Consider the following 11,965-nt stretch of genomic DNA (forward strand, 5'->3'; position numbering starts at 1 on the left):
TACCTGATATAGCAAAAGAGACTTTGCAGAGTCTCAAAATTAAGGATTTTGAGATGGGAAGATGATCCTGGATTATCTAGGTGGGTCCTAAATGCAATCACAAATGTCCTTCTAAGAGAGAGGTAGAGGAAGATATAAAGACAGAAGAGAAGGCAATGTGACCATGGAAGCACAGACTGGAGAGATGTGGCCATAAGCCAACAGCCATCAGACACTCCAAAAGCAAAACATGGATTCTCCACGGAGCTTCCAGAATGAAACACTTCGGCTAACACCTTGGTTTCAGCCCCCCAAAACTCATTTCAGACTTCAGGCCTCCAGATCTGTTAAGAGACTACATTTCTGCTTTAAGCCACTAACTCTGTGGTTCTCTCTTCCAGCAGCAATAGTAGACTAATACAGTGGATAAGGATGCTCAACTTTACCCATCTCTTTGTCCCTGATTGTATTCACGGAGCACATCCTCTCCTCTGCCTCCTCTTCTTTCTCAACATTGGCTGCCACAGTGTCTCCCAGGCAGAGATACAGCAGTGGTTTAATCTCCTTTCACATGTCAGATGTACCACTTCCCCTGTGAAAGGGCTCCTCCCTACAATTTCCAACCAAAGCCAGAAAAGTCGTTCACACACACCCACAAAATAACCACCCAATGGAAAGAACGCTGGCGAGGCAGGAAGGACACTGGAATCCAAGTCCAAGTTCCCCACTGACTGGCTACGTGAACTCAGAAACTTCTCAAAGATGCAACTGGAATTCATTCATCTCTCTATCCCTGGTGCCCAGTGTATGCTTGGCACAAAGCAAATGGTCAATAAATGGGCAGTTAATCAATGAATGAATCAATGAAGCAATGAATCAATAAATCTCGAGCAAGGACAGAAGGCCTACCCACTGAAAAACAGAATCTTTCCAACAACTCGTATCTCTCTTCCTCCACTATAATAAGGGAAAAGATTAAAATCCTAGAGTTTCAGAGTTGGAAGGTCTTAGGGTTGGAAGCCAGGGGCTCATTGCCTCACTTTAGCACCAATTACTAGAAAACTCTTCCTTCTATCATGACAGGAGTTTGTCTTCTAATCACCCACGAGTCCTAGTCCAAGCCTCTAACCACATAAAACAAACCTCTTTCTTCCACATCAAGACACCTTCAGAAACTGGAGACTTGGCCTCAAGTCCTGGCCTAGCCGATCACGTTACTGACCTTGATGAATGACCTAAAACTAAACCCTCATGCCCCATCTTCCTTGTCTGTCAACAAGGGCCTGAAATCACTAAGAGCCCCTCTAGCTCCAAGAAGCGGGGTGGAAAACATCACCCCCTTGGTGTTCAATCCCTCATCATTTCAAACTATCCATTGGGTTTTAAATCTTAATACTTTATTTTTTACTTTTAGAATTGCTTCTTTTCCCGTGGGCCCATTCCTCTCCCTGCTCCAGCCCGGCACCTGCTATCTTCTTGTATGTTCTTTACTTTTTCATTTTAGAAAGATTTATTCTAAGGTCTCTGAGTATTGATAGCTACTTTATATAAATAATATACAATTAATAGAGGTATGCTATTTACCTATTTGTTTATTTATTTCTGGAGGGCTAATCCTGCCTTGTAGTGTTTGTTAACTCCTGCTTAGGAGTGGGGTTCGTAATTTTGGAGTATGAATTCATGTGCTTTGGGGCTAATTCTGTATGATGTGTATTGAGAGCTCTTAGAGAGACTGGATTAATTTCTGTCAGATGTCCCAGGAGTAACGCTGGCCCAAGACCAAGGTTTATGTTAATCTCTCAGCTAAGGGTACGCAGACCGTGCAGAATGTGTTAAACCCCAAATCCAGATGAGGACAGGTCCATAGATGGTTTCAACTTCCCAAGGGAGATTTTCCCTCCACCAAGAACCCTGGGCCAGACAGACAAGCTTCACTGTCATCTCTCAGGGTTTGGGGGTCTATTCTTTTACTAAGGATTATGCTACAGAATCACCCTTCAAGTCTGAACTTTACGCCAACGTTCAGCTCTGACTTAATACCCCACAGACTCAAGGCCCCTCTTTTCTCTATTGAGATATTAAAACCAAGTTAGGCCAATCCTCCAGTGTGGTATATTAAAGATGGCTGCGAACTATTTGCTACCCCACTCATGGGGACGTAGTCTAATCCCCCTCTCTTCAAATCTAGGATGGCCTTAGTGACTTATTTGGCCAATAGAATGCAGCAGAAGTATCATCCTGGGACTTCTGAGACCAGCTCATAAAAAGTCTTGCAGTTTCTATCGATGCTTCTTGGACACCCATTCTTGCAGTTCTGAGCTACCATGTAAGAAACTTGACTATCCTGAGGCCGCCATGCTGGAGAAATCACATAGGAAGACCAAATGAAGAGGCCTTGAAACACACAAAAAGAGACAGCCAGGGCTTCCCTGGTGGCGCAGTGGTTAAGAATCCTCCTGCTAATGCAGGGGACACAGGTTCAAGCTCTGGTCCGGGAAGATCCCACATGTTGCGGAGCAACTAAGCCCATGCGCCACAACTACTGAACCTGCACTCTAGAGCCTGTGAGCCACAACTACTGAGCCCACATGCCACAACTACTGAAGCCCGCGCGTCTAGAGCCCATGCTCCACAACAAGAGAAGCCACCACAGTGAGAAGCCCACGCACTGCAACAAAGAGTAGCCCCCACTCGCCGCAACTAGAGAAAGCCCGCGTGCAGCAACGGAGACCCAACACAGCCAAAAATAAATAAATAAAAATAAATAATTTTTTTTTTTTTTAAAAAGAAAGAGACAGCCAGTCTGCCACTGTCATTTGCATCATCCCAGTTGAGACCCAGACATCATGGAGCAGAAATGAGTTTTGTGTTCAGTGTCCTGACCAACTTCCCGACCACAGAGCCAGGAGAGATGATAACAAAACGTCTGTTGTTTTAAGCTAAATCTCAGGGTAGTCTGTCGTGCAGCTGCTACAGTACTGGTTTACAGCCTTGCAAAATGATTCCCTCTCTGTTTTGCCTCCTGGCAAATTTACTTACTTAAAAGCTCTGCTATACTTTTAGGGGATCGCTGTTATATTTCATGCAAACTTTTTAGAAAAACGTTCAATTCAGTTTTATTAGGGAGGGGTTTCAGACTATATAGTTTTCTATACTGCCACAAATACAAATCAAATCTTTCACTTTACAGATGAGAAAACTGAGGCTTAGAGAGGTTACGTTACTTGCCATGGTCACAAATCAAGGTTCTACAAACCTAGGTTTAAGAAAGGATCTTCTAACCCCAGAGAGAATACAAAGCCATCATTCGTATACATTTTAAACATGTTCTATGAGCTTAGAACTGCTGGGAAAAACGGCTGTGAACAAGATAAAAGTCTCAAACCTCATGGAGATCAAATCCTAGTGGAGAGACAGACCAGAAACAAGCAAGCAAAAGAATTAGAAGCATAGTTTCAGGGAGGGACAAAAGCACAGAGGTGTGGGTGGGGTGTATCTTGGAGAAGGTGGTCAAAAGAGGCCTCTCCTGAATAGGTGACATGTAAGCAGAGACCTAAATGGAAAGAGGGAAAGGGCCATGCATGATCCAGGGCAGTGTGTTCAGGGCAGAGGAAACAGCAAGTGCAAAGGTCCCTGGGTGGGATAAGCTTGTCGCCTTCTAGGAACAGTGAGCATGATGGAACTGAGCGAGTGAGGGGGGAACAGTACAAGGTGAGGTCAGGGCAGTGGGCAGGGGCCAGGCCTTGCTGAGTCTTGCTGACAATGGTAAGGAGTCTGAATTTTATTCTTAGTGTGACGGGAGTTCTTTAGACAGTTTTTTTTTTTTTTTTTTTTTTTTTTTTTTTTTTTTAGATATTGAATATAGTTCCCCTGGGCTATACAGTAGGTCCTTATTGTTTATCTATTTTATATTTAGTAGTTTGTATGTTAGCCCCAAACTCCTAACTTATCCGTCCCCCACCCCCTTTCCCCTTTGGTAACCATAAATTTGTTTTCTATGTAAGACCTATCTCACTTTTTTTTTTTCTTTTTTTGGATGCACCATGCAGCTTGCAGGATCTTAGTTCCCCGACCTGGGACTGAACCCGCGCCCAGAGCAGTGGAAGCGCGGAGTCCTAACCACTGGACCACCCGGGAATTCCCCTATCTTACATTGTAAACAACGCAGCATTGGAGAGATGGGAGTAGAAGCGGGGAAAGCAATTAGGAGAGTTTTGAAATGGTCCAGGAGAGCAATAATTTGGGGTTGGAACAGGGTGGTGGCAGTGGAGGTGGGAGTTGGTTGGGCAGGGAGGGTTTGAAGGTAGGGCTGAGAGGACTCACTGACACGCCTGGATTCCACAGCACACAGTGTCTGGCATGAAGCATTTACAGAGCCCACTGGGTCCTGTGGCTTCCTCAGGAGGGACATCTAGGGACCAGTGGTTCTTGGCCTCATGTGCTCATGAGAAAAAGTCCTTTCATGTTCCTGTAAATCCACCGTGAGTCCCCAGCGTGAGTCGACTGTGTTTCTCCAGCTTCTTTCTCACGGTGGGTTGTAACCCACCCTCTTGAATACAACGAGCTGCGCACTGCAATATTCTGACAGGCATTGTCTTGGCGGTTTAAACCCCAGTCGCAGCAAAACTAAATTTTACATAGATCACAGCTCGGCAGCCCACTTGTGAAAGGTTCGCAGTCGAGCGCTGGATTGGTGGAATCCACTTAAGCTATTCAGAACTCATACAAATCAGGGTTGGGACCTCTCGGAATCAGAGGGATGAACCACAATCCAGCACAAATGGACGACTTGGGATTGAATTCCCATTTACAGCCAATAGTGGGAATATTAGGCAAGTCCATTTCTGTTCATTTCACAGGGGAGATGATGACACCCTGAATCCTGACTCAGTGCTTCTCAAGTTTCACGGGGGTCTTGTCAAAATGCAGATTCCCCGGGCCTTGGGTGGGGCCCCGGATTCTGCATTCCTAACTAGCTCCCGGTGATGCTGATGTGGTTGGTGCATAGGCCACTCTTTGAATAGAGAGGTCCTGACTCATTCATGAGCCAACATACACTCATTGGGCACTGACTGCCCATGAAGAGCGGAGAGGGAGACTAAGAAACAGGTGTGGGAGGTAAATGCACAAACCACCACGTCACAAGGTACAAAGAGACGATGCCACACTGGGGCCCCAGGAACAGAAATCTTTCTTCAGTTAGGGGCCCCGAGGGAGGTTTCCTGGAGGAAGGTAGATGGAGGCCAACATGGAGAGTGTAATGACCGTCGTAGGGCACCTTCAAGGTCTTTATCCATGGAATAGCATGTCCTCTGCGATTGCTGATTTCTCCTCAAAATTAAGACTTCCTTTTAAAACTCAAACACAAGATAAAGAAAAGAGGTGAAAAGGAGAGTGAGAGAATTTTCTAACATGAAGAGGTAAAGGAGTGTGTTAGGACTGTCCCAGTTGCAAGAAGAAGAAAAAAAAAAAAACCCCATCTTACACCAACTTCAACAAAAAAGGACACTTATAGGTTTGCAAAGCTGGTTAGGATTCATTCATTCAACATATACGGTGGTCACTGGGGCTGTTGACAGATGTTTAGTCAGACTGTAATTCTCCACCCACTTGAATTCAGGCTTGGTTACATGATTTTCTTGGGCTGATGAAATGTGAGCAGAAGTGACACGTGTCACTTCCGGTTAGAGGCACTTAAGCGCTGGTGCATGACTCTCCATCTTTCTTTCCCTACTCCAGTGAATCCTGGTGCCTTGTGCTGCAATGATAGCGCCCTGAGACAAAGCAGCCTCGGTCAGCCTGAGCCTCCGGTGATGACAGTCAGCAGGGTGCCTCTGCCAACCCACAGCGCACAGCCAGCATAATTATGCAAGAAACCAACCTGTGTTGTCCCCAGCCCCCGGGATTTGAGAGTTGTTACCGCGGCATAGCCCAGTCCATCCTCACCACAATACACGCTTAATTAACACAAGCACTCTTCAAGGCCTTCATTCTAGGATATGGGGCAGATCAAGGCCTTAAACGAGGAGCTGCAGGAACCGGGGCCTGAGTCACCAGAATCAAGCCAGCTTCCGGCTCTCTGTGCCTGTATCTCATCTCTGTTTACCTCTGCTTTGTCATACTTTGCCCCTTTGGCCACCATGCCTTCTCCATGTGCCAGGCAGCCGCCAGCAGCCCCACCTTCACATCTTCACATCTGGGTCCCATAGGCAAGGCTCTCCTCTCCCAGCTTCAAATCAAGACACCCTGAGGGAGGATCCAGGGGTTCCGTTTGGGCCACAGACCCACCTCTGGACCAATCTCTGTGACCAAGGAAACGTGTTGCTAGGCCTGAGTCCCTGCCCACCTCCACGGTTGAGTGGAGGGTGATAGGATGGGGTATGTGACCAGAGGGGAATGGGAAATGCATTTTGAAGCCCAGAGTACCATCCACAGATCCCTAAAGGAGGTGGAAAGGATGTGAATGCACAAGTACATGAGAGCAGCCAAGGTAGAATGTAACTGAGCTGCGATGGGTGAAGGGCAAAGGAAAAAGGGAAAATGTGGCATATGTGTGATCACCCTAAGAGGAAAGCAGCAGACTGGAGAGCCACTGGCTGGACAGCTCCCTGTGCTGGCGTCAAGGAGGCACCTATGGCCTAGAACTGCCAGGTGACTGACAAAGCCTGGTGGGGGCAGGGCGTCAGGAGGGGATGCTAACTCGGGTAAAGGGTGTTCCTCCTGTCTACTAGTTTAGGGAAGCTCCTGAAAACTCTGACAGTGGGACAGACCTTCTGTGATCAGCAACAGGCCAAGTTTGGGAGAGCAAATACTTTAAACTTGTAATTTTTTTTTTTTTTGGCCACACCATGCGGTATGTGGGATCTTAGTTCCCCGACTAGGGATTGAACCAGCGCCCCCTGCAGCGGAAGCACGGAGTCTTAAACACTGGACCACCAAATAAGTCCTGGGGGAGCAAATACTGAGCCAACACGTGTGCCCCCGTTACCATCATCCCTGCACGAGTAATTCAGGGGTCTCCTTCCCCACTGAGCCCAACTCAGCTTCATACCCCACCTCAAGACAGGTCCCAGGCAGCCTCCCATCAATTAAAAGAGATAAAACCTACTAGCCATCCTGGTCTAGGTACACATGCCATGCTTGAGGGCCTATAATACCAGATTAACTGTCAAGATTCCTTCAGACACCCCTACTGTGTGCCAGATACTTGGTCCTTTATATTTACTTTTTCTCTAAAATCAAAGGAAAGGCCCTGGGTGTGACTAAAACAACCCAGAGGGAAAACAGTGTGCTTCTATGTGAAGATGGATGGGATCTGAGAGTTCAGAACAAACCCGTATGTATGTAACTATCCATCTTCCAATCCATCAGGGCCTTCCCAAGGCCCTGAAGTGAGAGGAAAATATTCTCATGGCCCAAATGCAAACCCCCTCCTGTTGGTTCTCGGAAAAATTCCCACAGACACCAAGAATCCTGGTAACCGGCTGGGCATGTGCACAGCTCATTGTTGGCAATAAAACTGCAAAGGTAACATATACCCTGACTACTGCACAGCCAAGTCTACCCCATCCCCAAGCCTCTTGAAATCCCTTGGAAAATACACACACACACACACACACACACACACACACACACACACACACACACGACACACATACACAACACAAAATGGCAGCCTCACTAGGTGGCTACTGAGGGTCTGACCCGCCTTCTCTCATTCTTCCCAGGGCTCTTCCACCCCCCAGACAATATACACTACAAAGAGGATAGCTCGCTTTAGAAGGAAGGGGAAAACGGAGCCATTAATAACCAGGTGAGACCCTCACTTGTCAGCTACCATTGAAATAAGACACAGCAGGAGGAAGTGCACAAAAGCTACTTCCCAGCAGGCAGGCAGGATTAATAAACAAAGACCAGGGCAGGAGAACAGCAGCGAAATCTAGGTTGATGTTTTTCACTTCCTTGAGGATAAGGCCCCTGTTTATAAATAAACACAGTGCATGTAGGCCAGCTGGGGGACTTGAGGGAAAGGAAGGGGCCCAGAGGAGCACTGGCTCTTGGAATTATTAAGACCTCCAAGATGATGCTGGCCAATAATATTGTATCATAGACCGGGAGCAGGGCCCCAGCGCAGGTGCAAGTTGCCCTTAGGATTCTGCAGGCGGGTCAGACCAGCACTTGGACTAGAACCTAACATCTTTCCTCTCACAATTCAACTGAAACAGTCACCCAGCTCCTACCCTGTACCACACCCAGTGCCAGGAAAGAAATCATCAACTAACCTGAACCCTCCATTAACAGGATCATTTTTCTGAATTCCCCTTTTTAAAGCAGGCCCCAAAGAAAGGTAAGTTTATGTTTAAGAGTGTATGTTTTTTTCTTTGTTTTCCATTTGTGTTGCAACAGTTGAGGAACATCTTGAGGACAGCCCACATTCCTTCCAGGCTTCTCTACATGTCCATCCCTGACCCAAGGCACAGAGACTTCATGCTCGAGACAGTCCTAGGACTTAGCTAGATCTTCAGCTATCAACTCAAGACTGTTTTAAACATCAGACTCTACTTTCTGAAAGCTAACCGTTTTTAAAGATGTGCAATGTGGAAAAATGACATTTTTCGGCATAGTTGTTGGTTACTTATGAATTAGGACTCTCTTTTTCCCCATGCAGTGAGTTGGACTTTTGGTCTACTAACCCAGTAAGTGGTGGGAAGCTCTGGATTCATTTAGCCAACATCCTGGGCCTTAGCCAAAATTCTGTCCAGACACAATGAGGCAAAACCTGCTCCTTGGAATAAATGCTTCAAGATAGTGCATTCTCCCAAGAAGACACAGAGCGACCTCTGTGTGCCCGCTCCAATGCACAGTTTGAAATGCTTTCACACCTAGGCCTTGAGTTGTTTGGAAAGAAAACAAAGTATTTTAAAGGAGGCGAGCAGGCCAGTCCTAAATGAGCTCCCATGTTCCATGCAGATATCAACCAGGTTTCAACAAGGCCAACCTTGCTACTGCACTAATATTTCTTCCTTAATTCTTCCTAAGCTAAGCCAAGGCAGTTAGGAGGAAGACAGCTGGCAAGAGAGCAGCGTCTCAAATTGGTTCCCATTCCAAGAGCTTTGCCCAGTGGGCACAAGCCTGTCCCGATGCCCACTAACCTCTGTCCCCAGGGGATAACAATGACCAGCTCCCCTGCTTATCCTAGGGTCTCTGATCTCACTCAACACAACCAACCTTTACTGAGTGCACTTGAAGTGCCAGGTGCTTCAAAAAAGAGCCTTGGGAGGGGGCGAGAGGTGGGAGGCGGAAAAAAACTATCACCATTGCCCTAAAAAACGCTCACAGCCCATTGCAACACAGTCACCATCACAGCTGGCTGTCCCCAGACACCATCAGCTTGTCTTGACGCCTCTGGTTGGAAGGAAGACGCTCCCCTGACATCCTCAGAGCACAGTGGCAGGTCTTCCTTAAATGTTCTTTGATGGGACAGAGGCTTACGAAACCATGAAAAGATTGCTTATAGGAAAAGGGACCTGTGGACAAAATCATAGGACGCCACACTAGAGGTCTCGAAAGCTTGAAAGAGATCAGTTTAGGTCAAGGACAGGCAGAGGTGGAAAGGGCACTGACCCCCAAATCCAGAGCCTGTGTTCTTCACCAGCTCACCTCCTGTCCTTGGGCAAAGCACACTCTACAGTTTTACAGATGAGGGAAGGACTGGCTCAGTGGTTTTTATTAGCAGTAAAACCCATGTAGTTTCCAAATTATATTTTATATAGAACCCCAGTATATAAAACAAAGAAAAGGAATCAGGGCTGGGAACCCAGAGCCCGCCCACTCAGGCTGAGTGGCCTTCAGGGAAGCCGGTTGGAAAACTGCAGGAATAATGTCTGAAAGTCCCTTCCAGAGCCCTTACAACCTCTCTCGGAGGACAGGAGGGAACACTCATTGACTGAATGTCCTCTGTGGTACTTGGCAATTTAGAAATCATGTATCATTGAAATCTTTGCAACAGTAAAGTGAGATTAACTAGGGCTCGCGAACTAGGATCTCCCATGATCTGAGCTGTGAACTGGGATCTGTTGGCAAGAGGCAGAACTGGGATTTGAATCAAGGGTTTTCTGACTCCAAACATGGCATTTCTACTCTTTGCTAAGAGGTTTGTGGAAATTTGGGCTGAATCGATAATTTCCTTGCATGGTAAATATAAACATATGTGCATATACGCCTAGGGAAACACAGCTTGACGAATATACTTCTCAAAATTTTCATTAGCTATCTCTGTATGGGAATAGTGTAGATGATTTTCCATCCATGGATCTACATTTTCTAATTTCCCTATAGTGAACAGGTATGATTTACGCAAAACAGGTGCTGCTTATTAAAATGGTTTTAACAACTCACAACTGACACATCCATGTTGGGTTTCTATACGGCATTAGGGGCTGAAGGGATAGGTCCTATCTCTGACCTGTTGGAGTTGACAGTGGGAATAACAACCCCAAATCTCACAAATTCTCCCTTGGAGCACAGGGTCCTGGGCTGACCTGAGGGGCAGTTCTCACGGTCATTTAAATTCTCTGAAATGCAATTCTTCGCTTCTGGGGAGTGTGGTCGTTTTAGAAAGTAACTGCTAGTCCCTGAGACCCCACCCAAACATAGGTTTCTCCCCTTCACCCCTCTTAGTTGTCTAGTATACAGGGGGTGGATGCTAATAAAATTAAAGACGGTCACATGGACCCCAGACCAGAAACCCTGGCTGCTCAGTGTTCCAGCCCCAGCCCAGGAGGACCTATAGGGAGTGAGTCCTCCAGCCTGGCCAACTCAACTCTCTGGCCCACGCTGAGGCACCCCCACCCCCACCCCCCAGAGGCCACCTGCAAATCTGACAATCACGGCACTACTTCAGGCGAAAAAAAATACCACCCGGAAGGCAAGACAGGCCTTGATCAGGCATGAGGCGGGGCCAGCCGTGCCAGCCACTTCCCTGGGTTATCCATGCCACCTCTGCCCGCAGGAATCTTCCAAACATTTAACATGCTTCCTCTATGTACAGCACAAATCCCCAGCAGGTGGCAACAGCTGTGGAGAGGCCAGCAAGGAATGAATGACCTGGGGGCCGAGAGGGACATACACTAGCCTTGGGAAGAAAGCCCATAATGGTGGCCAGGAGACAATGCTGAGAATGGCTTCAGAAGGCTACGCTGACCGGCTTCTTTGAAAATCAGGCAAGAAGGGTAGGAGATGGGAGGTGTTCCCAAACGTGGGGAGTGATGGCACACAATCAACCAGAGTCAGGAGCCCCTCTTTCTCAGACAAAGGAAAAGCCGAAATGGCACCACCAGCTCCCACACCCCAGAACAATTTCACCCCGGCTCCCCAAGCAGGTGGCAAATCTGTCCTGACTCAGGCAAGGATGGTTAGGAAAGGAGGGGAACTGGAATAGATGGCCATGTCTACCTCCAAAGGAGAACAAATCCACGAGGGAAGGAGCTCTTCAAAGGTCCACTCGGCTCTGGGGCTTGACAGAGCAAAACGCCCCCGCGCCCACCCGCAATGGCTTCACACAAGGCCTCACCCCAGATGACTCTGCGCTCTCCCGCAAGGCCTGGCTGGTGTCATCGCCACCGTCAGTGTGGCCGTCTGTCACTTGGAAATTTCCCGTGAATTCCCGGAGATGCCCGTCTCTATCTCTCCCTCAAACCCCCCGCCCAAGGAATCAGACAAGGGGACGCAGGGCGGCTACCCCAAGATTCGGATCTGTCATCCTCCGTCCCACTTGCCTAGGCCGCTGTCAATTTGAGAACCCTAAAAAGGAGGAGTATTTTTCAACCCCCTTAGGAGCCCTGCCTCCAGCTCTCCGCCCTTCTCCGCGCCGATCCCTCCAGGCAGCGCCCCAGGCTCTTCTGGGCTCTGTCATTTTCACCTGACAAAAGCGTGGCGGCTGGGCGCGGCAACGGGCGACCCCAGGCCAACATTTCTTCCCAAGGAG

At 47.8% G+C, this 11,965-nt stretch overlaps 1 protein-coding gene across 5 annotated transcripts in view; it reads right to left on the reverse strand.

Moving 5' to 3' along the window:
- The window catches only part of REEP1 (receptor accessory protein 1), a 121,827-nt gene extending 110,093 nt beyond the window's left edge, over positions 1–11,734 (reverse strand). The window contains exon 1 of one of the 5 annotated variants that reach the window (XM_024743768.1): positions 11,552–11,726. In XM_024743768.1, the coding sequence (XP_024599536.1) occupies positions 11,552–11,595 (44 nt within the window). In that variant the 5' untranslated portion in view covers positions 11,596–11,726. Of the gene's footprint in view, positions 1–11,551 lie in introns of all 5 variants that reach the window. The other 4 variants (XM_024743767.1, XM_024743766.1, XM_024743769.1 and 1 more) reach the window with 4 other exon arrangements.
- Positions 11,735–11,965: the final 231 nt, after the last annotated feature.

Source organism: Neophocaena asiaeorientalis, unplaced genomic scaffold, assembly GCF_003031525.2.
Source record: "Neophocaena asiaeorientalis asiaeorientalis breed wild unplaced genomic scaffold, Neophocaena_asiaeorientalis_V1.1 scaffold114, whole genome shotgun sequence".
In the NCBI taxonomy this organism is placed as follows: domain Eukaryota; kingdom Metazoa; phylum Chordata; class Mammalia; order Artiodactyla; family Phocoenidae; genus Neophocaena; species Neophocaena asiaeorientalis.